The sequence below is a fragment of the Juglans microcarpa x Juglans regia genome, chromosome 3D (assembly GCF_004785595.1).
Source record: "Juglans microcarpa x Juglans regia isolate MS1-56 chromosome 3D, Jm3101_v1.0, whole genome shotgun sequence".
In the NCBI taxonomy this organism is placed as follows: Eukaryota; Viridiplantae; Streptophyta; class Magnoliopsida; order Fagales; family Juglandaceae; genus Juglans; species Juglans microcarpa x Juglans regia.
The window spans coordinates 2,302,543-2,328,280 of record NC_054598.1 but is presented as its reverse complement, the minus strand read 5'-3'; the positions used below and the strand labels follow the sequence as shown (position 1 = coordinate 2,328,280).

Sequence of the window (25,738 nt, the reverse complement as noted above, 5' to 3'; positions counted from 1 at the left end):
TACCACTTCCAGGTCTGGCTTGTTGGGGGCAAGGCTTGTTCTGCGTACTCAACGATTGTCTGTATAACAAACTTTCTTGCTAAACGTATATATCTTAGATCAGCTGCAGTTTTCTTTGTTCTTTACGAGCTGCTAACATAGCGGTTAAGGTTGCGTTTGGATAGGGAGGTATTCTATGTATTTTATGAATAACAATAAAAAAATAATAATAGAATATTAAATAGTAGTGAAAAGTAAATAAAAAATAATAATAAAATAATAAATAGTATTAAGATATTCTGAAATTCTCAGTACTGTTTGGATAATGAGATATTTTATGTATAAAAAATAATAATAGAATATTAAATAGTAGTAAAAAAATAAATAAAAAATAATAATAAAATAATAAATAATTTTACGATATTAAGAAATTCTCAGTACTATTTTGCACGTAAAGGTTTTTAGATTCTAAAAAATCCCGAATTGCAGGTTGACTCTTCCAAATAAATACTTGCAAACAAAGAGCTTTGGCTCAAACATACGCAAAGTATTCCCTTCCGGAAAGAACACGTGGGCATAGCAATAACCATGCATTACATATACGAGGCTAAAATTTCCAACTGCACCTTTAGTGAGAGGGATCCAGTATTGACCTCTTATATTACTGGCTTCTTCTCAATTTCCCATCAGGTAGGAATGTGTACTTACTGAAACTGAAAAGCAAATTTTAAGGGTGTTCATCCGGGGGGTGGGGCGGATCCGGGTATAGCAGGGTACCCGGATCTGCCTCCAGGTGAACACCCCGCCAGATGTTTCAGAAGATAAGAGAACTACAGATGAGTGACGCATTGTCTCTATAATGGAAAAAATGACCGCCTCAACATAATACTTTACGGTGGGATCGGGAAAATTGACTTGACATGAACATGATACATCACCAAACGGTACACTGTAGCACACCCACTTGCAGTCTGCCAATGTATTTACACAAGTGAAAGCTCTCCAGCAGGAACCGATCTCTCGACAAGTTTAGCCCAGGACTCGTTAGTCTCAGCGATGACTTTAAGAGCATAATCCTGTTTATCAGGCAGAATAATTGACACAAAAAAAGCACTATTATAGTATTATATGATGGGAGAACATGCCATGGTAACATTTATAATAGAGAACTGCTATATACACAAATAAATTACACAAAATAAAACCACAAACTAATGTGGTTTCATGGGATTTGTTAGATCTACTTTACAATAAAAGTAACTATACAATCTGACGTACCACATCAAGTCATATTAGTTTGTAGATTTATTATTATGTAATTTCTTTGTGTCTAAAGTATTTTCCTTTATTATAATAAGAAGGACGATGATGCTATGCACTTAATGTATATTATTATAATGCAATGTACTGACTGTACTCTTCTTATGAATCTTGAAATGGTTTGATCCTGTAGCGTTTTTTTTCAAAGATAAGGTAAAGAAAGGCAGTAAAGCTCATATGAAGACTTGACCAAAATCTGCAGCACCATATTCAAGAATCAGACCAAATCTCGGGCAAAAGGATAACTAACAGCTAGTTCAATTGATAGTCCCTATTATCAGTTACTCTTAGGTATGGGAAGTAATGTAATGACTGAAGGAAAGCCCAAATCTCGTCTAAGCTTCTACTAGAAAATAATTGGTCAATATTATAAACTGAAGCCTCTTAGAATTATTATAAAGGGCAGAAATGTCTCTATCTCATACAAAGTGGGGGATCGCATTCACCACTCCCAGATGCCAAGCATAGAAAACCAGAGAACTAGAAAGAAATAATACCTTGTTAGCTGCCTTGTTTCCAAGACCAAACTTGGTAGCAGGTTTTCCATCAGGAATCTTGTAGTCTCTGAACCAATCCCTAATTGCAGTGAGAGTTCCCTGAAATAACCATCAGATTAGACCTCATAAGTTTTCCTTAATTTGACAGGAATTGTATCTAGGAGACGATGCATCATTTTTTTCTTTTTTTTAATAAGAGACAGGCACTAGTTTTCTGCCTTTTACCCTTCGGCTATACTATGAACGAATGCTTGAAGTAGTTTCATTCTAGCATATAAAACCTCGATTTTTTTTATATCATTAGCAATTTGTTCATAGATAGATGTGTCCCTGAACAACGTGCTGGAGGGGAAAGGATTAACCATGTTGATAGTAACTTCACTATTATGCTTATGAGATGTATAAACCACAGACAAATTAGCTGAAATACTCAACCCAATAAAGCCCGGTTTCAACCTTCTTGGTTCCACAACATGAAATGGTTTACCACCATTCTCCTTCGTATGTCTATATCTTTCTTAAATAATGTTACCTGTATGTAAGCTTTATAATAAACTTGCAGGTCTCAATTTGAATTACAAGAACCACTTTGATGCAATGTCAAACAACTCTGCCATCCATATATAGACCAGCCAACTAGTCAATTGTCGCATCCGCATTTTAAGAAACCTAACTCTCTTCCACACTCATCTAATTTTACAACCTGGATATCCCTTTATCTTCTTGGTGAATAATGATGTATCACCATGAGATTTATGCCAGCCACAATTCATTCTGCTTCCATAGAATGAACAATTAATCCCAATTTTCCACATTGATCCCATACTATTAAAACTTAGTTAAAACTACCTTTAAGGCCATGACTTCTTCGGAAACTTTCTGGTTGCTACCTGATCTAGTTACAGACATGATATTGTTTCATAAAAAGTTACACAATTTATTACCATGGTGAGTCTCTTCTATAAGAAACCTGACAAGGCCAATTAGAGCAAAACTGATGATATTACAACACTGGGCACAATGAGAGAGGGAGGGGCTGATTTGGGAAAATGAGTCAACACTTGGAAAATGGGCATACCACGAAATGCTTCTCAACATCATCGATGTCATTCACAAGAGAAGCTCTTGGATCATCCAACGAAATTGCAATTATCTTCCAGTCAAGCTCACCTTCATCAATCATGGCCAAAGCCGCCAAGGGCTTGACTTTAAGAATTTGGCCAATCTTTCTCTGACTTTCACCAATCTCGACGACATCAACTACAGGTTAAAAGAAAACAGAAAGGACATTAGCCTTGACTGCTGTGTGGGACCAAAGATGAAAAATATACAAGAATAGTCAAACCCAAAATAATTGTGTGGTCATATACCTGGATCATTATCCCCCAATGCCCCTCAACTTCAGAGTTAGCAAAGGATGGGTCTTCCCATGTTTGTGGAAGCAATCCGTAATTCCAATTTATATTGTATCTAACAATCATATAGCAAGATGATTCAGAATTTAGATCTCTAGGGAGTTAAGCTCAATAGTTTCAATGTAATAAAGTTTCTTATTACTTATAAAAAAAAAAAAAAGGATCGGCATAAAGTGATAATAAACCTGAGTCTGGGTGAAGACAGCGGGTTTATAATCACAACTAGCTTATGTATAATCTCTAGGGAGTTAAACTCAAAAGTACAAAGATAGAAATAAAGTCAGGTTTATCATTATCATCAACTTTTTCCCAAACAAAAAACTCTCTATGGAAGATAGCAACTAGTGAGCACTGACACTAGCTGCTTTCCACATTCACAACTAGGGCTTTGTACGCTCAACCAGCAGTTGAGCTTAGATATGCTTGCATGAAAATATATATGACCACAAATAAAAGCACATAAATTAGGATTAGCAACATATCTCAGAAGAAAAACTAAAATATCGAATCTTACGGATAGTATCGAAGCTTTCCCTTTTTTGTATCCTGCTTTATGGGAGTGAATGGCTCATCAGTGGCAACCTCCATCTTTGCACTTGATTCTTTGGGGATTTCAACAATAAAGTTGAAAACACCGTTTCCCAAGTGCAGCGGAATATCATGCCAAGGGGAAACCTGTTACAGAAAGAAATAACTTCTTTAAATATTAGCAGGTAAAGACAAGAAGAAAAGTTGTTTCTCTTTTATCTTACAACAACTTATCATTTATTTTCTTACTCCATCTTTTCCAAACAGAATAAAAAAAGGCTAAAATCCATATCAGAATACTGAATTAATGGGAGACAAGAAGAGAGACCTCAATTCGGGCCAACAACTATATTGGTTATGCAAAAATTGTTGCTTCTCCAGACAAGAAGTACTTAACTTGTTTTCTCTTCCTACTTTTGGCAACCACCACCTTTCATTGAGATTCTAAAGAGAAACCGAAGGAAAAAGGGGAAAGGAAACAACTTGAATATTGATGTTATGTTTTGTGTTCTTTTGCATTTCTAAAACTAACCATTCACCTCATTCAGAACTCGATTATATTTTTCATTTCCTACGTCTTCAAGGTAACCAGAAGCGCTTACAAAGATCGTAAAACTCTATTCCATGTCAAACACCTATGGAGCAATTGGAACCAGAAAATCTTTCTCTTAACAACTACCAAGATAAAGTCATACTATACTTAACTTGCTAGGAAATCAAGGAATTGGAAAAATCTGATACCAAAAGACATAACTTCTCCCTTTTCCTCGTGCATTTTCTCGACAACCAACACAAATATTAGAACGGTAGAATTAAGCAAGCATAAGAGCTAGTTTGTTCAAAACTATAGTTAATCACCCATTTCCCACATTTCCTGTCAACCAATCAATGCGCCAAATGACGGTTCAATAGATGAATATTCAAACTTGGATGGATATATCACAATCGGTTTCCCATAGATTCAAAACTCGAAATTCTTTTTATATTCCGGTTTTATCGGGACCAAACGAGACTCAAGAGAATTGAGAGAAAGTACCTTCTTGCCGGAACTGTCAGAGAAGAAGAGCCTGTAGTCTAGGGTTTCGGGCGGACCCTCCTCTTTGATCTGAACCTCGGGGTTGTAAATAGCACTACGAGTAAGCAACCTCTTAACCGAAGCTACCCTCAAGTTCTTGAAACAGAGGCTGTTGCCGTAAGGCGCATGTTTCAAGAGGAACGGCTTCTTGAAGAGCAAGCAAGAGGCGTTGGCGTTGCTCGCTACGGCAACGGCTCTCGTGGCCGCCATGCTTGGCTTGGCTCTGGCTTGGCTGAGAATCTTGACTGTGAGACTGAAGAGTAGTGAGAGCCACAGAGAAGATGGTCAGCGAGTGAGTCCAAATGATAAAACTTCGGGTTTTACGTTTTTTTAATGGTAACGTGGCACCATCCGATTGGGTTGGCCGAAGACGGTACAGGCGGTGTTTGAGGCCCCCGTTGAACCTGGACACTTTTGTGACTACTGTCTACAGTTATAATCTCGTATTGGAAAAATAAACTTATTGATTTTTTTTTGCGCAAATAAAAAATACTACAATTATTTTTTGCAGCATATAAAAATTAAAAATAATCGATAAAGATTGTTCTTTGACATCCCTGAGATCCGAGATACCTCAGTCTGTCTAATTTCACAAGCATTACTTGGTATTATTTGATCAGGTACAAGATCTTTCGCACACCTTTTGCAATGGCAAAGAAGCTTCTGTAAGTTCGAACTTGAGCAGGAAGACTACGCCTTTATAGCTGATTCGCACAAAACGATCAGCTATAAACCCTAGACCTCCCCAATTCTCGTTAACCCTGATTCTTCTCCCGGTTTATTTGCATGTGGGGTACCTCAAAATAAATGTCTTCGTCCGAGATTGAGGTTGTGTCATCGGACTCCAAAGCCCCGCAAAACCCGAGCGGTGTGGCTGTGATCGACGTTTTCTCCGCCTGCGCATATGGGGATTTTGAGAAATTGAGGAAGTTCGAGGAAGACGGCGCCCCTCTCTCTCAACCCGACTCGAAGGGGTATTACGCTCTCCAGTGGGCCGCTCTCAACAACTTCCCTGACATCGTGCAGTACATCATTGTGGTATTCTCAACACTCCCGGCATTTGTGTATGTATGCGTGTATGGCATGAAAATCTTCTGAATGGAGGAATTCTTTGGCGGTCTTGTTCCAATTAGCTGAATTCGTGTTATAACTGAAAAACAACCCGACCTTTATGAATATATGTGTTAAGAGATGGATTATGTAGTGGTTTTGTTGAGGTTGGTTTGAATTTGGGTTTCACTAGAAAAGGAAGGAAAAAAGATAATTAATTTAGAATAATCTGTTGTGGTTGATAAAACATATTTTATGCATTTATTATTTGGATTGCTGGATTATGGAGTGGGTGGGGTTTGATATAGTTGGATATTCTGTTGTTATTTTTGTTGGTGAAGCATGGTGGAGATGTCAATGCAACTGACAATGTGCAACAGACCGCTCTGCATTGGTCAGCGGTTCGGGGAGCCATTGCTGTCGCAGATGTGCTCTTGCAGAATGGAGCTCGACTTGAAGCAGCTGATGTAAATGGGAATCGGGTAATTGTCTCATTTTTTTTTTAATTTCTTCTTTGGAATTTGGGGTTGGTCATTTTGTGTGTAAATAACTAATGGTTGCTTTGAAATAAGTATTGGAAATATTATACCAGTGAAAATGATTAGGATACATGCATCTCACGTTTTCATAATAGAGTTGTGATGAGATTGTGATTCTGGTTGTCCTGCTGTTATGGACCATCTTTTAATGTACACAGGTGGGCATAATTACAAAAAAAAAAAAAAGAAAAAAAACTTGACACAGGCATCCATGATGATATGGGCATGCACCTTATTGCACATGCGACGTTTTGGTTAAGCTTCACATTGTACATGCAATTAAATAAATAAACAAAACTGTTAGGAGGACAATGTATGAATATTGCTTCTAAGATAATGATGGTTTACAACATGATGAATTGTGATTTTTACTTTGCTCCAAAACTATAAATCCAATGAACTCAAAACAACTTATTGTTCTCATATATCGCTTATAGACCTTCCTTCAACCACTCTTCTGGAGTATAGTGAATATTGAGGATCTTGAAACCTGATTTATAAAGGTATATCATGCTCAAGATTTTTCTCTGGCTGCATGAAGATGAAAATAGAAAGCCTAATGTAGTTGGAAAATCTATATGAAGTTTCCCACTCGCGACTCTGATTCAGCTGAAATTTTCTGTTTTGTGTTATTGGCCTATTACAACCAGTTGAAGCTTTAACATGCAATTTCAGGTTAAATCTTTTCCCCGTTCTTCAGGAAGTTGAGAATTTTGCAAGGGCTAAACGGGATCCTCATGGCTGATCTTTAATAGTTTGGAAAAATGCTTTTTAACTTGAGCTTTATTCCCAATACTTTGATGCAATCTGCCAAATAGGTACCAGCTTTCACCATTATTTACAACCCTGAGCTCCGTGAGTAAGAAGCCTCAACTGTTGTTGAGCATATGTTTTTTTTTTTATAAGTAAGATGAAAATTTTATTGATACGAAAGAAGTAGGCGAAGCCCGTGCACACAAGAAGTATACAAAAGAACACATAAATACATTCTAGGAACCAGAAATTATGAACAGAAAATCATGAACACTAGTTCCGTTAAGCACAATAGCTGAAAACCAGAGCGGTAAAGTGTGTGCAAAAAAGTTCTGAAGTTCCTCCATTTTACACTCCCTATCTTCAAAGCAACGAGTATTCCTTTCCATCCAAATACACCACATAATGCATAAAGGAATCATCCTCCAAACTTCAACCACTTGGGGACAGCCTTGAATCTCCTTCCAACAAGCTATTAAATCCACCACCCTCAAAGGCATAACCCAAGCCACACCAATTCTTCTAAAGATGTCATCTCACAACACTCTTGACACCTCACTTGACACCTCACAATGCAATAATAAGTGATCCACTAATTCTCCATTCTTCTTGCACAAATAACACCACTCCATAACAATGAGACCCCGCTTTCCTCAAATTTTGAGCATATGTATGAAGTTATCTACAAAGTTAATAAATGCATAGATATATTGGTGATAGGTTATGTAAGGACTCCAGTTTGAAAGTGAATTTAAATAAATCAAAGATGGTTCCAATTGGAGATGTTCCTAATATCCGACAGCTGGCTGGCACATTGGGGTGTAAGATAGCTTCATTTCCTTTGACGTACTTGGGACTTCCGTTGGGGGTGGCTACGAGGGCATACTCTTTATGGGAGACGGTGATTGAGAAGATAGAGAAGAGATTAACGGGATGGAAGAGAATGTATTTATCGAAAGGCGGCAGGATCACTTTGATGAAGAGTACACTCTCTAACCTGCAAGTGAGGTAAACCGAATTGAGAAACTCCAACGTGACTTCTTGTTGGGTGGCATGGGCGAAGAGTTCAAATTCCATCTAGTGAAGTGGGAAACGGTCTGTCGTCCTATCTCCAATGGTGGTTTGGGTATTAGAAATGCGAGGATCTTTAATCAGACTTGTGTAGATATAACAAGGAACTGGAAGCCTTGTGGAAGGTGGTGATTGAGCATAAATATGGAGGAAGCTGAGGGGGATGGAGTACTAATGAAGTTAGAGGAGCATATGGAGTGGGGTTGTGGAAACATATTAGAAAAGGATGGGGGGTTTTTACTCCTCACACTTGACTTCAGTTTGGGGGGGGGGGGGGGCTTCAGGATTAAATTCTGGAAAGATATTTGGTGTGGGGAGATCTCCCTACAAGTTGCCTTTCCTTCGCTATTCCAAATTGCTAATGATAAAGATGTTGCAGTGGCGGATGTGATGGGGTTATTAGGTGGACAGATACATTGGGAAATCAGTTTTAGTAGAGCAGCTTAAGATTGGGAGATGAACAGCTTTGCTGATTTTTATAGCCTCTTGTACTCCGTTAAACTGAACAATCAACAAGAAGATGGTTTGTGGTGGTCACCCGCCGGGAAAGGTGCTTTTTCGGTTCGCTCTATTTATAAGGTTCTCACCCAAGAGCCAAACTCTCATTTTCCTTGGAAAAGACTTTGGAGACATAAGGTACCTTCCAAAGCTGCATTTTTCGTGTGGACAACATCGTTGGGTAAGATCCTCACACCTGATAATTTGAGGAAAAGGAGGGTCATCATAGCGGATTGGTGCTGCATGTGTAGGGGAGGGGGAGAGTCGGTGGATCATCTGCTATTACATTGTGATACAACAAGGGCTTTGTGGACTGAGGTGATCGGTCGAGTAGAGTCGGCTTGGGTTATGCCAAAGACTATAGTGGTAGTGTTGGCCAGCTGGACAACTATAGGAGGTTTGCAACAGGTGAAAGCGGTTTGGAAGATGATTCCTATATGCATCATGTGGTGTTTGTGGTAGGAGCGTGATGCGAGGACGTTTGAAGACAGAGGGAGATCACTAGAGGAACTTAAAGCTTTATTTTACAGTACTCTATGTACCTGGGCCATTGCTGTTGATTTCAATGGCATGGACCTACATGATTTTCGTATTTCTTTGGCACCTTCTTAATTAGGGCACTCAATGTCCTTTTATTTGTATTTGGATATGCCTTATTCTTTGATCAATAAAGTTTTGTTTACCTATAAAGAAAAAAGGTTATGTAAGGAACTTCCTTAACCTGCTGAGTATGGGTGAAAGACGTTCAATTCCAATTAACTTGGTGTTTTGTAAAAGTGAGTGCTTAATGTTAATAGCCAATTTATTGCTTGCATGTCATTGGGATATATCTTCAAAAGTGTTATTCATATACTTGCATGTTTACTGCAGGCAGTTCATGTTGCTGCCCAATATGGACAAACAGCTTTCTTGAATCATGTTGTTGCAAAGTATCAAGCTGATTTTGATGTACCTGACAATGAGGGGAGGAGCCCTCTTCACTGGTATGTCTATAAGCAATGAATTGTAATATTTTCATTACGACTTGAGCTTTGCAGTTTGTCTTTGACACTGTTTTCTATTGGGGGGATGGCACAGGGTATTTGATCTTGCGCATTCTTTCTATATATATTTTTGTTTTCCTTCTAAGGTAAATTCAATAAACGAACCTGTACAGTATTCCCCAAAAGGGTTTATGCACTCAACTCGATTTCTGCAAGCACTTGAGCAAGTGAGCTAAGCCTTCAATTTAGTGGTTTCTAGATCATGAAATTTGTTACGTCAGAGTCATGGAGCTAAGTAAAAGTACAATTTGGACCATCATTGAATATTCTATATTATTCATCTTTGTTATGGCGAATCTCCTGTATGATAATTTAAATGCAAGTATTTCATGTCTGGAAGAAATTTAGTGCAAATAAATGGAGGTGTGATATATCATGATAGACGTAATAGTTTTGTACAAACTGGTACTGGGCTGCTGATTTACATGTTTAAATTTTGATTTTGTTTCTTAAAGGTAGGAAAAAATTTGATTGTATTTTAATTCTTAAGGAAACTGAAAAAAAAAAAAAAAAAAAAAAGAAACTATCAAAAACTTCTCAAGGAAACTTCGCATCTGACTGTTAGATCAAGTTTTGGTCAACTGTTCTTAAACATTTAAATTATGAGGTCATTAGATTTGGTATTGTATAACTTGGAAATATAGAGATTTTTCTAAGCTGATTAGGTGAAAATGTATGCTTCTCATGTTTTCAAAACCAGGGCTGCATATAAAGGATTTGCAGATACAATTAGATTACTTCTATTTAGAGATGCATGGCAAGGCAGACAGGATAAAGACGGCAAGTAACTCAGAGATTGATCTTGGAACTGGTTTTATAATTTTATGATTTCTCAATTATTAATTTGATATTCCAGTTCAAATCCAGTTATAGTGTGATTCTGGAAGTTATATAGCAGGATGAGGTAGAATTCCCTGATAATACTATTCCAATTCTTTGATAGCTGACAACATAAAATACCAACAGTGGCAATTATTAATTTATGATAAATCTCTAAATACATTTTCATTAGTAGAAGATATATTATCGTTAAATTGATTTACTTTATATTTATAGTATAAAAGAAAATATAAAACAAAATAAATATCTGTTTAACTATAAATAAATTTATTTGGTATAAAAGAAAATACTCTCTTATGGAAGTTTGATCGAGTTTCTAATCATAGTTCAGAAATGTGGAGGTGACTTTGCCCTATTTCAGGATGAGTGAAGATAGATATAACCAACCACCACCCCCTAAAAAAAGAAAAAAAGAAAATGAGATATTTAGAAGCTCACCTTACCCAACTGTGACATCCTTTCATGGGGCTCTCCATATGTCTAATGACTATTATATTAGTTAACTTTGTTTTGTTTTAGTTTAGAATTTTTGGGTAAGTTGGCATGTGTAATTGCTTTGCGGTAGAAACACTAATGGCTATGCAATTTCCCTGACATTATTGTAGAACTGTATTTTGAAAAAAAAAAGAAGAGGTTTTCCCCCCTTTTTTATGAGTAAAATAATTTCATTCACACACAATAGGAAATATGAATATTAAAACAACGTGGAGAACAGGAACCAAAATCTAGTTACGCCCGATTGTACTTGATTTTTGAATTTTATTTTATTGTAACTCCATGATTCACATAGATGCAAATAAATAATGAAAATTTTATGCTCGAGGTAAGGAAAAATCTTGCAATTGATTGAGTACTTAGCCAACCTAGAATATAAATGCATGGATAAGATATTCCAAGTACTACACCAAATTTCTGTCAAAATTCGTGTTGATCTACATTTCAGTGGCTTGGACCATTTGTAAAAGGTGGCTTCGGAAATTGTGTTAATGTTGAATATCATATTAAAGGTTGTACCCCTTTGCACTGGGCTGCAATAAGAGGAAATGTGGAGGCATGCACTGTGCTCGTACATGCTGGCACGAAACAGGAACTAATGGTGAAAGATAATGCTGGATTTACTCCTGTTCAGCTTGCATCTGATAAAGGTCATCGGCACGTTGCTCTTTTCCTTGTACGTATCTTTGTAGTGATATTGCCCTTGTTTTTATACTCCTGTACAAAGGAATTCCAAGTTAGAGTTTTAGATATGAGTAACTGTGATTATCTGAGGTTTAGTGGTACAATTTTTATAATGTGTTCTGGACAATGAATTATGAAGCTCGCTTGGTAAGAACTACTGGGAGAAAAAGTACCATATTGATCCACATTAGCAACATGTTTATCTGGAAAACCAACACCTGTTATCATAGACATGTCTGTGCTCACCAGCTAATTGTACACAATGCCCAAATTCATTTTTTTTCCTTCACGTTTTTTTTTTTATAGGTAATAAGTTAATTCATTGATAGAAAGATAGGCATAGCCCAAGTACACTAGGAGTATACAGAAGCATACACCTATTTAGGAACTAGAAACAGTTACAAGGAAATCATGGAAGCTGAAACCATTGAAATCTAAAGCTATGGCCCACAAAAACAAAGTCTTCTAGAAAAAACTACAAAACTCTTCCAAGAAACGTTCATGATCCTCAAAAAGTAGCTCGTTTCGTTCACTCCAAATACACCAAAAAATACAAATAGGGGCCATCTTCCATACGCCTGCAATCTATGGTGTCCAGTGATCCCTCTCCAACATGCTAGTAGTTCAACCACGCTGCTTGGCATTACCCATGCTACTCCCAGTTTGCTGAAAAAATAATTTCATATATCTCTGGCAAACTCACAATGTAAAAGTAGATGGTCTGCCGTTTCACTGCTATTTCTACACAAACAGCACCAATCCGTGAGGATTTAACCACGTTTTCTAAGGTTATCAATGGTCAAAATCTTCCCTAAAGCTGCTGTCCAGACAAAGAATGCAGCCTTGGTGGGTGCTTTACTCCTCCATGTGTTCTTCCATGGGAAATTGTGCCTTTGTTGCATGGTAATAGAGTCATAAAAAGAACGTACTGTGAATTTCCCTCTCCTAGAGAGTCTCCATACCATCGCATCTTCAGTTGTGGCCACAAGAGTAGCATTATACAACAAGTTGAAAAAGTCCACCAGGACATTCACTTCCCAATCATGAGCCTCCCGAGTAAGATTAATATTCCACTCATGGGAACCTTGATGAAGTACCCGTAGATTGGCCGCCATGGCTTCCTTATCCTGAGCAATGCTAAAAATTGTTGGATAAGCATCCTTCAAAGTCGTGTCTCCCACCCACATATCCTTCCAAAAGCTGATCCTATTACCATCTCCCAAGCACAACGAGTATTACTAGCAAAAGAGTACCAACCTTTCCGTATGTACTTCCATAGTCTCACTCCATATGTCTCCTGACCCTCTTTAGAACACCAACCCCCACCGTTCACTCCCATACTTCGTGTCAATCACCCCTTTCCATAAAGCTCTATTCTCAAACTTATAGCGCCACAACCATTTACCTAGTAATGCCTTGTTGAAAGCCCTCACATTTCGAACCCCCAACCCACCATCCCTCAAAGGAGAACAAACGTTGTCCCATCCCACTAAGTGAAACTAAACTCATCTTCTATTCCACTCCATAAAAAATCACGTTGAAGCTTCTCTATTCTAGTTGCAATGCTAGCGGGAAGAGGAAATAAGGATAAGTAGTACGTAGGAAGATTGGATAAAGTACTCTTAATAAGTATAATCCGCCCCCCTTTTGATAAATACAACTTTTTCCATCCGGCCAACCTACGCTCAAATTTTTCCAGCACCCCCTCCCAAATAGACTTAGCTTTAAAAGTAGCCCCCAACGGACGCCTGAGCTACTTCAACGGCAGCGAAGAAACCGCGCAACCCAAGATGCTAGCCAACCCCCTAATATTGCTTACATCTCCAACCGCTACCATCTCCGTCTTGACAAGATTAATTTTCAGCCCAGATACAACTTCAAAACTGAGTAAGATGGCCTTCAAAGATTGGATATGTTCTGCATTGGACTCACAAAACATCAAGGTATCATCTGCAAACAAAAGGTGAGAAATAATGGTAGGGCCGTATGAAGCTCCCACTGAAAATCCTGAAAAAAATCCTCCCCCTACTGTTGTCGACACCATCCTATTTAGTGCTTCCATTACCAGGACAAATAAGAGAGGTGATAATGGATCATCTTGTCGTAGTCTCCGCGAACTATTAAAGAAGCCCACATGATCACCATTACCAAGACCGAGAAACAAGCCGTGGACACACAATGCCTTATCCACATCCGCCATCTTTCCCCAAAACCACATCTACTCAACATATATATATATATATATATATATATATATCAAGAAATCCCAATTAACGTGATCGTATGCTTCTCCATATCTAGTTTCCGTTGAACTAGATATGGAGTCCATATCAGGTCAGGGACTCCCGACCTGATTCTGCTATCCAAGCATTCATTGACGATTAGAACTGAGTCTAAAATTTGTCTCCCTCTCACAAAGGCATTTTAGGATTTAGAGATAATCTTTTCCATGACCGTGCTCATTCTATTAGCAAGGACCTTTGAGAATATCTTATACACACTGCCCCCGAGACTAATCGATCTAAAGTCTTGTACCTTTATTGCACCGGCCTTTTTTGGGACGAGAGCAATAAATGTAGCATTTAAGGTTTTTTCAAAATTTTCCATGAGTGAAAAATTCCTGAAAAACCAACATAACATCCTCTCTCACCACCTCCTAACAAGTTTGAAAAAAAGTCAAAAGTGAAACCATCCGGGCCTGGAGCTTTATCTTTATTCATTTTCCTGATTACTAGTATTACCTCTTCCTCTTCAAATGGTCTCTCAAACCACACCATGCTATCTTGATCAATGCCCTCAAAGTCTAGGTCGTCTACTGTAGGCCTCCATGTATGAGGTTCTGACAACAAATTTTCAAAATGGCCAGCCACAAAATCCTTCATCACGACCTGATCAAAGGATGCAACTCCCTCAATGTTCAAGGATTCAATGGAATTAAGCCTTCTATATGCATTAGCCACTTGGTGAAAAAACTTAGTGTATTTATCCCCCTCCCGAAGCCATAGAATCCTTGACTTCTGCCTCCACGAAATCTCCTCCATTAGAGTCAATATTTCAAATTCAGAAACTACTTGTTCTTTATGGTTGTTCTCAACTCCTACACCCTCCAAGCTTTGTAACTCTTGGATCAAGCTCTTCTTCTGTAAGGTTACATCACCAAACACCTGTTCATTCCATGTCTTCAAATCCATATTCAAAGCTTTCAATTTCCAGGCCAACACATTGCTTGGATTGCCCTCAAATAAGTAGGAACTCCACCATTGTCTAACCAAGTCCATAAAATCCTCCTTTTTTAACCACATATTCTCAAACTTAAACGGCCTTCTACCCCCTGGAATACCACCACCATTGAGCATTACAGGAAAATGATCAGAACATATCCTCGGGTGTCTTTTCTGGCTTACATCTGGATATTGTAGCTGCCATGAAGGGGAAATGAGAAATGTGTCTAGTCTTTACCAAGAATAATGATTAGACCAAGTATACTCACCTCCCATTAGGGGTATGTCCATAAGACTTGACTCAAAAATGAAATCCGAAAAATCCACCATAACTTGATTTTGATGTCCCTCCCCTGATCTTTCGCTGGAAAATCTTGTCACGTTAAAATCTCCTTCAATACACCATGGAGCCTCCCACCAAGAACATAGCCCAGCAAGCTCATCCCAAAACATCCGCCTTTCACTATCCAAATTAGGACCATATACCCCAGCAAAGGCCCAAAGGAAACCATTGTCAGGATTTTTAAAGAAACACCCCACCAAGAACTCCCCCATAAACTCATCCATGCTCTCTACCACCCTCTTATCCCACATAACCAAAATACTACCTGAGGCCCCATTCGAGGGTAAGTCCGTCCAACTTGCATATGGGCAGCTCCATATGCTCCGAATAATACTTTGATTGATAAGCTTCAACTTTGTTTCCTGCAAACAAATGTTGTCTACCTTCCGTTGCCTTCATAAAGCTCTTATTTGAAGGCGTTTATTAATCTCATTCAGCCCCCTAACATTCCAACTCAATATTTTGGGCTTCATTTATCAACTGTACTAACCCTCCCCTTGTTTCTTCCATGACTCGCACTCCCCTCCTTTTCATCATAATTAATGGACCACATCAGCCTCTTTAGCTCCCTATCTCTTCTTGACCCTACACCATGTTGTCATGCCTCAATGGCTATAATCAAAGTCTCAAACTGCTCTTCATAGCCCACACACGAGATCCCCATACAGCTCTGAAGTTCCTCTACCTTTTTCAATATCCAGTCCGAGGAAATACTAGGAGGAACCATGCTTAACGGGGTGGGATCCTCTCCTTTAGCCTCCTCCCCCTCTGTTGAATATTTGTAGGTGTCAAATAATGTCAACGTACCTTCCCCCTTGTCTCCATGAGCCAATTCTTCTCTAGCTCTCTCAGAACCGAGAGCCATTTCTTCCCCCACGGCTTTATTTGAATCTGGGCCAAAGATGACTGTGACCCAAGGCTTGCCGTAGAAGACTGAGGCACCCCACGAAGAGACGACCCTCCCAGAGCAACTCCAGAACCATCAACAACAGACCACCACCTGAGACGCCGCAGGCCATCGCCCCTATCTATGCCGGACACAGCTCAAGACTCAAGCCCGATGAGGATGATTCGGGCATCTCTAGCATACCCGAAATCCTGGATTTTGGGCCCTTCTCTTGCCAAACCCGGCGTGGGCTTCTGCTTAGGCCCAGCCCACTTACAACCTTCTTCCCCTTCAGATCAACCTCACCTCCTTGGCCCACACTCCAAGCCTGAGGCCCATTAGTCTGAGCCTGACCCATCTTCGGTTGCCCACTAGTCTGATGCTGATCCTAAGGCCCACTTGGGCCACAACCCACATCCATGCCCAAGCCCACTCCCAGCCCTTTAGACCCCTCTGCGCACCGTGTCATCCAAGCTATATTAGCTTGTAGCAAATCAACTTGGCTTTTCATTTTCTGTAAAGCACGAATCATACTTTCCTCATACAGACCGACAACACCTTTGTCTACCATCCGCGTCTAAGCTTCTACAGAAATGGCGGCAACCCTTTGCAGGCCTACCCTTCTCTAGCCTGCCGAAGTGTCAGAGTAATGGCTAACCCTACCACTACCTATGGGCTGTAGCACCTCCCTGTAAGATCGAGATGGAGGTTGTTGTGGAGGCAGGGAAGAACCTGCACAACCAGCCACCTTTAGCGCCTCCACCATCTTCCTCCACACCCTTACTTCCCTGTTCTCTGGAATGAACAAGAAATTTCGATCCCCCCCCCCCCCCCAAAAAAAAAAAAACTCCATCAACGCCATGAAGCAGCCTCGTGAGTTAAGGCGATGCTGAGCAACATATCCTCTGTCACCATCTCAATGGGCAGAATAATACCCCTGCTTCCCAGCCTTCAAGCTGTCCTCCAAGGCTTTTAAGAACCACCTTGCCGTGCCTATCCCCAGACTAATCTCTTTCACCACCTTCCAACCTTTCTCTGTTATGTGAACAAACCTCCCATCCCTTACTATCTCAAAAGCCTTGGATTCAAGAAACACTAGTTGCGAAGGACCCATAACTCACTAATAGCAAACACTCACTCAAACGTTTATATTGAGTTTACCTTGTTCCAAACTTGGTTGTCAGTCTTTAAATTGTTCATACCTTATAATGCATTGCACATGATCATAATCTTTTTTTTTGGGGGGCAGTCTAATGCACAGCGGACTCACAGCAACAACAACCGTGTAAACAAAATTTGCCATGGAAAGATGGCGGATATAGGTTATGCACCTATTCTATTCTGCATTATAATAATTCTCGTGGTTCTCTTCATCAACTCAGTTCTTGCAGGTAAATAAGCTATTTTTTTGCAATTTCCTTCCAGTTGCAGATGGAGGTATGCTATATTGTCAATCATGACTGAATTTTACTACTTGTGCTAGCTCCTAATCTTACAAAGGTTACTGCTGTTGTTGGACTTTGGGGATGGACTGCTGTTTCTCTAGCGGTTGTTTCACTGATTATGTTCTACAGGTGTAGTAGGTAATCTCGTGCTCTGCCATACGTCTGATTTACCATTAGTAGTTTTTGGCATTTGACAGTTATCTCATAGCGCCGTTTTCTAGACATGGTGTAATACTTTTTTATATATCTAGAAGAGTGCTGCTACATGGAGCTTGTCATTATACCATAAAATCTAAATTACCTATGTGACATTCTCTGGTTGTTTGGTGCAGTAAAGATCCCGGTTATGTAAAAAGGCAGGGAGATGTGGGTAGTCATAAAGATACAGAGGTATGTTCTATCTCTAATGCAGTGCATGTTTCCTATTGTACTATGCGGCGTATTACAATAAAATTGCTTACTTCAAAGTCAGGTTATGTGGATTATATGTGGATTATTCAGATATGTTTAGTTGGATAATAAAAAGGGGATAATATTTCGGGTTTTAGAGTTCACCACCCAAATCTGAATCTATTATTTAGTGGACTTCCTGTCCTGTTGTCCAATTCAATCTGTCTACACCAAAAAGTAAATGATACAGCTGAAATATATTAGACATAAGAGTCTTAAGTTATATTCTATTCTACTTATAAAAAAAAGTTGTATTCTATTCTTTGCTGTGGGACTGTGTGCAGATGTAACTGTATTCGAAATGATATTCTGATCTTCTGCAGGATCTTTTGTTGAATATTGATCTAGACAGTTCCCCTTTATGGACTGGTAATTGGTCTCAATTATGCCCTACCTGCAAGGTTTGCTTGATGAACTTTTTATTTTCCAAGTTGTTTAGATAATACTCTAAATGTTCTTCTATATGCATATAAACGATTGAGTTGCTGTCTTGAATAGTTTTAGTGTATTTTATCAATTCCTTCTTTTCAGATAATAAGGCCTGTTCGATCCAAGCACTGCCCCACATGCAAGCGATGCGTGGAACAGTTTGACCATCACTGCCCATGGATATCTAATTGTGTTGGGAAGGTGAGAAGTTGTACTAAAACTATTTAGTCCAAAGAAAAAAGGAAAATAAAACCTTGTGCTGGATTCATAAGATTGTCTTTTTGTAAAATAGGTAAGATACAGGTATTAACAGTCGTATCAGTAAACTATTCGTATTTTGTTGTCGAAACATCTTTTTTGGGTTTCTTACATCTTCTCAGTTTCATCCATTCCTTCTGTTGAATAAATAGTGCAATAATGAAAAAATAAGAAGCTATATGTGATTCTGCTACTAAATTTGCAGCCTTAGTGTTTCCTTTTTTCTTTTTAATCCCTTTCCTTTCAATTAGCTTCACTATCACCTTGATGATGCATGTTGCAGAGGAACAAGAGGGACTTCTTTGTTTTTCTCTGCCTGGGAACTTTGACATCATTTCTTGCTGCAGCAGTTGGAATTCAAAGTATGGTGTTTTAATCTTAGCTGGTTCATATATTTTGGTATATGTTTTGTCGTTTTCATTTTTGGACTAGATAGCGTCCTCGTTTTTGTCACAGGGATTTGGACGGAGACACCAGTCTTGCCAACTGAAGAAACATGGATTCATCATGTGGTAGTTCAACATCCTGGTGGTGTTGCTTTTTTGCTCGTGGACATTATTATTTTTCTTGCCGCCACTGTCTTAACTGTGTCACAGGCCACACAGGTGATTTAATAAACCATTACCAACAGTTTCTTGAAGAATGCTTATAACAAAATGTTTATATTCTCGAGTACGCTGCCTGGGAGCATGTATGTACACACACTTGTTCATGTTGACCAAAGGATGCCATGGTATGTGGGTCTGTGGAAAATTGACCAACTGCATTGTCTGAGATTGGGAGACTGATTAGTTGAATAAAGGATGCCTAATTATGTTATTGTACAGAAGAAAGGGATGAATAGAAAGATTGGGATTATAAAATTTTAGGTGCAGTACAGTTAAGGCGTGAGCTATTATGTCACAAAATAGCAATTTCTGGTCCTTGCTTAAATTCATGAAGTATCTAACATTTTGGAGTTCTAACATACCATTTTTTACTGTTGCACCCCCCAATCTAATTTTGGGGAAGTAGAACAGTTATGCATAAATTTATTTCTATATTAGTGTCAAATAAAATTTATTTTGATATAAGCATACATGTAAGATGCTAAAAAGATATCTGCTAACTCTCAAAAGTTTCGCCTTGAAGTCTTCATAAATATGAATCTTATGCCATCCTGATGTTTCCAGTTACTGTCTTCAGAACTTCCGAGTGGTGATTAATTGTTAATGGATTGTTTATATTTATAATGCAGGTAGCTCGAAATATCACCACCAATGAATTAGCAAATGCCATTCGTTATGGGTATCTTCGTCGTCCAGATGGGCGGTTTCATAATCCATATAACCATGGGTGCCAAAAGAATTGTGCAGATTTTCTTATTCAAGGCTACACAGATGATGATGAAATTGCTTGGCCACCATTACAGCAAGTTGCTAGGTAGAGTTACTGTCATGATGTGCAGGTTTACAGCCAAGCTTGGTTTCCTAGTCTCAATCATGGTGGCCGCCTCCCTCTATCATGGGTCCTGAATCTGTTGTTGTATAAACCCTTGATCCGTTAGGGATACAACAGTCCAATTTATAGTTACCCATAGGTATTATTGATTACCATCAGATAGAAAAGAAATAGAATATTTTTTATTCTTGTACAATGTTCTATCCTGTATTCCAAAATTGACTTCAAGGAACCTGTTTGTACAAGTTCTTTAATAATGGGAAAAATGAAGAGATGAGTGTAATTTAACAAAGCTCCATTGGGAAACTCGTGTAGTTTTTGAACTCGCAGGTGTTTTGCTTCTTGTCTCCCCAAGCTTTTGGACTTCTAATTCTGTTTCAGCATTTGCTACTATAGTTTTAACATTACCATTATAACCACTGGATCTCTTTTGACGTTTTCGCCCGAAATGAAACACAGATTATATATTACCATAATTGAAAGAAATGCAACACAAGTAGAAAGTCTTCCAAACATGCCTTCGAAATGTAATGAGAGCTATGGGTGGATTAACACGAGTCTTGAAATTTGGTTGATGTTGGAAGTTAGGTTGATGTTGATGGAAGCTAGGTTGCATGCATGGAAGTACTTTCTAGATTGTTGGCTGGACCCTTTTCTCTTATGTATCCTGATGGTGTAATTGCTGAGGGCTCTTGATATCAAAATGCAGCTATGTAGAAATTAGAAATGAAATGGTCGGCCATTTCACACTTTACCAAGTCCACCTTTTGCCAACTTTTGTGGAGGTACTGCCCATATAGCAGATCTTGCGTTTGTAATCAACATTGTCAAACTTAGGCCTCTGCCATTGATCTACCGACTTCAGCAACGTCAGCAACTTTTGATTCCAAGTTTCTCGGATTGTTTTCAAAAGAATATATGTCCCTGTTCCAGTTTGAATTTCTTCATACACCACTATTTCTTTGCATACCTTGTCATCCAGTTTAATCATGAGCCGACCTCTTTATGAGTCGGTTTGACAGGCCACAGTGACTCAACAATCTGTGCACTTGGCCACGAGTCACCACTGTATTGGGTCAAACTATACAAAGTCAAACGAAACTTTTGGAATTAAAACCAATTATTTTGTAACCTATTTTTATAGATGACACGTCTGAAGTCACATGGGATTAAACTGTTATGGGTTGGGTTACCAGCTTTCTGTGTAAACATATTGGCTTTGATTTTGAATGTGAAGGAAGAAAATAAGATGGCGGGGGGTCGGCAGCTTTATGATAGAGACTTTTGTGAGGGGCCACATGTTTAGGATTAGTGTGTAGATTAGCAAAGGATTGAATGAAATTTCAGCGGCTAGTTGGTGAAGCTTCCTCCTAAAAGTCCACAAAACAACAAAAGTGATTTGCTTATGGGTTATGATGAGTACCAATTTGTCAGCTTGAAGTGACCCGCTTGGATATAATAAGTGATTTTCCTATGCATAATTGCAATAAACAATGAGTATCAGAATGTCTATGGCCAATTAACAACCACCCGTGATAGAGAACGTGCAACTATAATCCTCTATATAATGAACCAGAACTGCCAATGTTGAAGAAGCTGACAGTCTCCATCCTCCAGTGGGCACAAGGAAAAAGGAAAGCTTTGGTCATTACTGAAAGGTGAGCTTTCTTATTACCGAGACTACATTCTTAGCAACACTTTTGATGGCCTGTTTGTTGTTATTCGGAGATGGGATTATTAGAATTGAAAACCCAACTAATCAGCTTCAATTGTTGACTTCTCATACAGGCTTCTCCCTTGAGCTCTTTTGATCAATAAAGGAGTTCTTCTAATGGAGATTTCTTCCATAGGAGGGTCATCTGAACTGGTAAGGGGTAATGTGCTTCTGCAATCATGATTATCCATGAAATCTAGAAGCACTTCTGCAACCTTTATGGAGTTCTATGAATAAGGATGTTACTAAATTTTTGTTTTGAACAATATTGTTGGTATTCTATATACTTTGACTGCTTTAACAATTTGGAACTTACTTTGGTTTCTGACATGGTTTTATGAGTGATTCAAGTACTCTGGAGCAATTTGAGCATTTTCCGACAATAAGATAATGATAACGAGGAAAATATCAAATTTGCAGGGTATGGAGGATCCTAGGTTCATCAATCAGTGGCACATGAACTCTGTCGATGAGCTCAGCTTACTGCCACTAGCAGCTACATTTGGAGAGAGTTTGCAACACTCATTCACTCATCCAAACTTCAATCTCAAAAACGCCATGGCAACAACTGAGACTGGTACTGACATACCCATGAAAAAGCTCAAATCCAACGGCTGGAACTCTTACAAACTTGAAGATGCATCATATCCACAACTTCCCCCTACACCAAGCGTTCTATCATTTGCCAATGCGAACTACGCAAATCAAATGGGGATTGTAAAGCCAAAAGAGGAGGCAGTATGTTCCCAGAGCATGAATACCCTTCCTTCTGATATTTTAATTTCTCAAGGTTCCTTGGGGAACCAAAATTATGTATTTAAGGCCTACCAGGGTGGTAAGAGGATTAGCACAAGCACCAGACTTTCTCAAACACAAGATCACATTATAGCAGAAAGGAAAAGGAGAGAGAAGCTCAGTCAGCGGTTCATTGCTTTGTCTGCTATAGTTCCTGGCCTAAAGAAGGTATCAGATTCATTAAAAATTATGTTTTCTTGATGTTGCCTCTTGGATTATTTTGTTCTCTTGTTTATATTTTTATTATCCTCGATTTGATAGAACAAAAAAGAAAATGAGATTAGAAAATAAAAACTTAGCTTTCAAACAATACATATATGTAATTGGACTATACCATCTCTTTGACTACATCCTCTTGGTATCTTATCTAAATCATCTACCAGCCTTGTTAAACCGCCTCTGTATAAAATATATCTTGTTTTCCTTCTCTGTCATTTTCAGTTGTAATTGTTCAATCAAAATCATCTGAAAAAGGCAAGAGATTAGTAGTACATAATTCTAACACAAGTGTTTCTGCTAAAGAACTCTCAATGCCAACTCAAATTTTCATGCTGTTGACAGATGGACAAGGCTTCTGTTCTTGGTGATGCTATTAAATACCTGAAACAACTGCAAGAGCGAGTGAAGACACTTGAGGAACAAACTACGAAGAAAAACATAGAATCAGTGGTCTTTGTAAAGAAGTCACAACTCTTCGTTGATGGTGACAACTCCATCTCAGGCTTCTCCAGCGAACCGCTCAATGAGCATCTACCAGAAATTGAAGCAAGGTTCTGTGACAAAAATGTCCTCATAAGAATTCACTGCGAGAAAAGGAAAGGAGTGCTAGAGAAATCGATCACTGAAATTGAAAAGCTCCACCTAACAGTCATTAATAGTAGTGTCATGACATTTGGGAGTTCTGCTCTTGATATCACTATTATTGCTCAGGTTATTTCTTAAATTCTTCCATGGACCGAATCTGGGAATTTCCAACCACAAATCTTTAAAAGTATAGTAGCTTCTTAGAGTGGAAATTCAATACTTTTTCGTGCTCCTGGCCTAAATCCTACTTTTGGAGTTGCAATGAAAAGATTGTTGTTGTTCATAGGTCTCAAAAATGAAAATATTTGCACCAAATGAAGCCTCAAACACACACACACACACACGACACGCAACCAGAATTTTTCCTTTTAAAAAGTTCTCCCACATGAATGTCCTCTTAACATTGTGCAGATGGATGAGGGATTCTGCATGACAGTAAAGGATCTTGTGACGAATCTGCGCTCAGCTTTTGAACTTATCCTGTGAAACCAAGTTGCAATTTCAGCTAAGATGTGGAATAGACACTTTCATAGTTTCTTTGCTGCTGCTAGAAGCTTCAGAAGACTAGGAATAATCCTCAAATATACAATCGGTCTTTGTCTTATCTTTTTACTTAATTTCTGCTTACAGGGCCTGTAATGGTGTACCATCTTAGACCACTTATTTTTAAGCTTATTTGCTGTGAGGTCCATTTATTGGGTGGGTTTTTTTTTATGTTAATTTTTGCATGGTTAAATTCTTGACCATGTTAATGACCCACCTGTTTCAAAAGAGTGGCATGACAGCTTGTTTGGGCTTTTTTTGTGTGTGATGTTGAAAGAATGTCAACTGAACCTGTGTTGTGTCCCCTTCTCTCCTGAAGTGGTTGAAGAGGGAAAATGGTTTTTTAGTGTAGACCAGCAGGCCTCTGTTTCAGTAGTTGTTGCTTTGTCATGTTTTAGAGGCACCTTGAAAGAAAATTCTTCTTGGACCCTCTTTTCTCCCTTTAATGCTGTAATGTCATTGGATTGTAACAGTTAAGTTGATATAATGCAATAATTGTGACTTTTTATGCATCTTCCCTGAATTATTCATATGTGCAAGAATGTCAAGCACAAACTCGAAATATTATGTAATGGCCATTGTGGAATAAACATGTACTTGAAGACAACAGGTCTTAAGATCTTAATGCTAAATTCTTGAAATGATAGCCATTTCAGCTGGTAAGTTCAAGTTAGTTTTTAACTGTCGAATCTGACAGAACTATAAATCACACACAACTGCCTTCTGCTCTAGTCTCTACTTCTTCCTCCTGATCTCTTCAAATTGTTGCAAAGCTTTACTGAGCTTCAAAATCTCAGTGATCATTGCAAATGTTTGCAGATATTCCTTCCTGGCTTGCAAGTGTTGCCGTGGTACTTCGTGCTGATGATGGTTCACACCCTGCTTCACTGTGTGACAAATTGTGTCTTGGTAAAATAAATGAAATAACTAGGAGAAAATCCATTAATTCATAATTGAGAGGGACAAAAGCATGACATACTGAGGATAGAACATCTTCTCATTTTGACAACTTTTGGAGTATATTGAGAATGAAAGCAATTAATTTGGTATCAATCACACCAAGGTCATCATATCTGTGGAAAAGTAATGAAAATACAGGAAACACAACAAACTTTTCTCCCAACCACTGGCGTTTGGACATAATTCAGCCTATAAGGTCACAAGGGGCACCTAAAATTTAAAATAGAACTTCAAGGTTATATGTATATAATTGACATCTCTTGTCCTGTGTGCTAGAAGATGCCTTTGTACTAAAATCTCTCTGCAATTATTTTCAGTTTCTGTCTTCTTTTTTATAATATGGTTGTCGTGATGACTAAGCTACTTGGGCAACAAAACAAATGAAATGAAATGATATCCTAGTAATCACAGATATAACAGTTGCACATATACGTACCTAGTAGGCCAAGGATCCGGTGAATCATTCATGCCATTAAGTTGAGAACTAGGGTTATTACCATGTTGAGTGAAACGAAACTGAGTTGGTGTCTGATAATGACTTGGAAAGAGTTGACAGTCCTGAAAATATGGAATATGATAAGGGTATCAAAACGGGAATGACTGTTGCTTGCATCAACAAACCATTTTGTGTTGTCTCAGTCCCCACACAAGATTATGATCTTC

At 38.6% G+C, this 25,738-nt stretch overlaps 3 protein-coding genes across 6 annotated transcripts; 2 read left to right on the top strand and 1 right to left on the bottom strand.

Moving 5' to 3' along the window:
• Positions 1 to 611: 611 nt before the first annotated feature.
• LOC121255470 (soluble inorganic pyrophosphatase 6, chloroplastic-like) lies at positions 612 to 5,199 on the bottom strand. The gene is given in 8 exon segments (XM_041155816.1): positions 612 to 787; positions 929 to 1,055; positions 1,797 to 1,895; positions 2,875 to 3,056; positions 3,167 to 3,190; positions 3,193 to 3,266; positions 3,726 to 3,886; positions 4,776 to 5,199. Coding segments are annotated over 7 exon segments (882 nt in total). The 5' UTR covers positions 5,025 to 5,199; the 3' UTR covers positions 612 to 787; positions 929 to 962.
• A 111-nt stretch (positions 5,200 to 5,310) lies between these two features.
• On the top strand, positions 5,311 to 20,547 carry LOC121255397 (probable protein S-acyltransferase 23). Of its 3 annotated transcripts, none has more exons than XM_041155696.1 (13): positions 5,311 to 5,852; positions 6,206 to 6,346; positions 9,596 to 9,708; positions 10,469 to 10,548; positions 11,616 to 11,779; positions 17,487 to 17,628; positions 17,721 to 17,820; positions 18,015 to 18,072; positions 18,456 to 18,533; positions 18,664 to 18,762; positions 19,103 to 19,181; positions 19,276 to 19,424; positions 20,057 to 20,547. In XM_041155696.1, exons 1-13 carry the CDS (start codon positions 5,622 to 5,624, stop codon positions 20,243 to 20,245), a joined length of 1,623 nt encoding a protein of 540 aa, XP_041011630.1. In that variant the 5' UTR covers positions 5,311 to 5,621; the 3' UTR covers positions 20,246 to 20,547. The 3 variants fall into 3 exon arrangements, with proteins under 3 accessions (XP_041011630.1, XP_041011631.1, XP_041011629.1); XM_041155697.1 differs by having other exon boundaries at positions 5,364 to 5,852; positions 9,593 to 9,708; positions 11,616 to 11,753; positions 17,620 to 17,628; XM_041155695.1 differs by having other exon boundaries at positions 5,364 to 5,852; positions 9,593 to 9,708.
• Positions 20,548 to 21,759: 1,212 nt separating this feature from the next.
• On the top strand, positions 21,760 to 24,624 carry LOC121255452 (transcription factor bHLH18-like). 2 transcript variants are annotated; one of them, XM_041155793.1, is made up of 5 exons: positions 21,760 to 21,917; positions 22,048 to 22,126; positions 22,394 to 22,936; positions 23,330 to 23,698; positions 23,984 to 24,624. In XM_041155793.1, exons 2-5 carry the CDS (start codon positions 22,091 to 22,093, stop codon positions 24,056 to 24,058), a joined length of 1,023 nt encoding a protein of 340 aa, XP_041011727.1. In that variant the 5' UTR covers positions 21,760 to 21,917; positions 22,048 to 22,090; the 3' UTR covers positions 24,059 to 24,624. The 2 variants fall into 2 exon arrangements, with proteins under 2 accessions (XP_041011727.1, XP_041011728.1); XM_041155794.1 differs by having other exon boundaries at positions 21,765 to 21,917; positions 22,048 to 22,133.
• Positions 24,625 to 25,738: the final 1,114 nt, after the last annotated feature.

Bases quoted from the DNA above. Each gene is read 5' to 3' on its own strand.
- LOC121255452 (XM_041155793.1), top strand. From the start codon at position 22,091: ATGGAGATTTCTTCCATAGGAGGGTCATCTGAACTG. The intron at 22,127-22,393 runs GTAAGGGGTAAT...TCAAATTTGCAG, and splicing joins TAGGAGGGTCATCTGAACTG to GGTATGGAGGATCCTAGGTT. The intron at 22,937-23,329 runs GTATCAGATTCA...TGCTGTTGACAG, and splicing joins TAGTTCCTGGCCTAAAGAAG to ATGGACAAGGCTTCTGTTCT.
- LOC121255397 (XM_041155695.1), top strand. From the start codon at position 5,622: ATGTCTTCGTCCGAGATTGAGGTTGTGTCATCGGACTCCAAAGCCCCG. The intron at 18,534-18,663 runs GTTTGCTTGATG...CCTTCTTTTCAG, and splicing joins AATTATGCCCTACCTGCAAG to ATAATAAGGCCTGTTCGATC. The intron at 19,425-20,056 runs GTGATTTAATAA...TTTATAATGCAG, and splicing joins CTGTGTCACAGGCCACACAG to GTAGCTCGAAATATCACCAC.